The sequence below is a fragment of the Chaetura pelagica genome, unplaced genomic scaffold, assembly GCF_000747805.2.
Source record: "Chaetura pelagica isolate M959 unplaced genomic scaffold, ChaPel_1.0 scaffold344, whole genome shotgun sequence".
Lineage (NCBI taxonomy): Eukaryota > Metazoa > Chordata > Aves > Apodiformes > Apodidae > Chaetura > Chaetura pelagica.
The window spans coordinates 677,929-679,465 of NW_009953098.1; the positions used below are offsets into that span (position 1 = coordinate 677,929).

The 1,537-nt window shown below is 57.8% G+C and overlaps 1 protein-coding gene across 1 annotated transcript in view; it reads left to right on the top strand.

Annotated features, from left to right (window-relative positions):
- Positions 1-1,537, top strand: part of DLG3 (discs, large homolog 3 (Drosophila)) — a 48,881-nt gene that overhangs the window by 38,837 nt on the left and 8,507 nt on the right. Inside the window, exon 13 of the mRNA XM_009997174.1 lies at positions 1,205-1,250. Within this exon, the coding sequence (XP_009995476.1) occupies positions 1,205-1,250 (46 nt within the window). The remainder of the gene's footprint in view (positions 1-1,204; positions 1,251-1,537) is intronic.

Consider the following 1,537-nt stretch of genomic DNA (forward strand, 5'->3'; position numbering starts at 1 on the left):
ATGTCTTCATCCTTTCATCCAACCTTACACCCATCTGACTCCTGCTCTGCCTCCCCATGCTCTCCCCTCTCTGCTGCAGGCTCTGCTCCCTCCTGCCACCTGCCAAGGGCTGTTCTGCTCCAGGCGAGGGGCTGGTCACTTCCTGCAGAGCTTCTCCTGTCCCTGTCAGGGCTGAGGGGCAGGGGATTTCCAGGCTGCATTCCTCATCTTCCCGAGAAATGACATGTAGCTATGTATTCCTGTCTGAGAGCCCTTCCCATGGGTTAAACCCCCTTGGCATGGGGGAGCCATGGCTTTGCTGGTGGAGGAGCTGCCCACCTGCAACTGAGTCATGTATTTGGTAGGTGGCTGCAGATGTTGGTAGATTGCCCAGCTCCCACCTGGCATCACCCCAGGACTCCCAGTGAAGACAGGGCATTCATTCAGCTTGTTGCCCCAAAGCCTGACTTGAGCAGCACTGGAGCTGCTTGCCAAACCATGTCCCTCCTCCTTCCAGATACTGAACTGCATCCATACCTTTGGCAGGCACCCAGAGAGCTGCAGTCCTCACACCTCAGGGAAGGTGAAGTAAGCAAGGCAGAACAGTGTCTGTGCCCTGGTGCCAGTGCAACAAGGATGTCCCCTCCCATGGTTCTACTGGGCATGATGCAGAGGCAGGAGATTGATACTTGGCTTCTCTGAGGGCTGCCTGCAGCCCTCTGCTGCCCCTGCCAGGCTGGTGCCAGCTTCAGTGAGCTTAGCTAGTGTGAGCCTCTGTGCTGAGATGAGGGTTAAGTCTGGTGTCCAGGTATCTCGGTGCCTGGACAAGACTGGGCTCCAGTCAGCTTCGTGCTGGAGCTGGGGGCTCACTGGGGCAGGGCTCTTGGCCAGCCATGCAGTGCAGCCTGGGGATGGGGCAGGTCGTGTCCCAAATCCACAGCTAGCTCCCTCCCTGTGGGCTGCATCCACACAGGATAGCCGTTGGGACTCTTTGGCAGAGAGGATGAGCTTGGGGGCGGGTCCAACCACACAAGGCAAGACTTTGGCAGCAGAGTGATGGTGTCAGCTCTGAAAACATTTGACCTCACTTGCAGTTGCAGCTCTGGGCCGTTTTGCACTCTTGTCACTAATGCTGGTCTGGCTCTGTCTCCCCCATCCCTCTGACTGCCCTCTCCCCTGCTTTCTTCTCTCCTCCTCTCCCCCTTCTTGCTCTCTGTGAAATCAGGACTTCCCTGGGTTAAGTGACGATTATTATGGAGCAAAGAACCTGAGTAAGTCAAACTTCACTGCGCATTGTTCACTTTCTGTCATTGGCATGCCTAGTGGTGCCTGGGGAATGGCTGGGCTTGGCCTGGGCAGCTGTGCTCCTCTGGGTGCAGGGAAGGAGGAGCCCTGTGGATGCTGTTCCTGTGCCAGGGAATGCTGCGTCTGCCGCGGGGCTGCTGCGCTTGAGAAGGTGCTGCTACACGTGGGAGGGGAGAAGGGGATGGGGGAGTTTGCTTGGGGATGTTGGCCATGTGCCCAGCTGAGGGCTGCCTGCTGCACGCAGGGTGAGCTG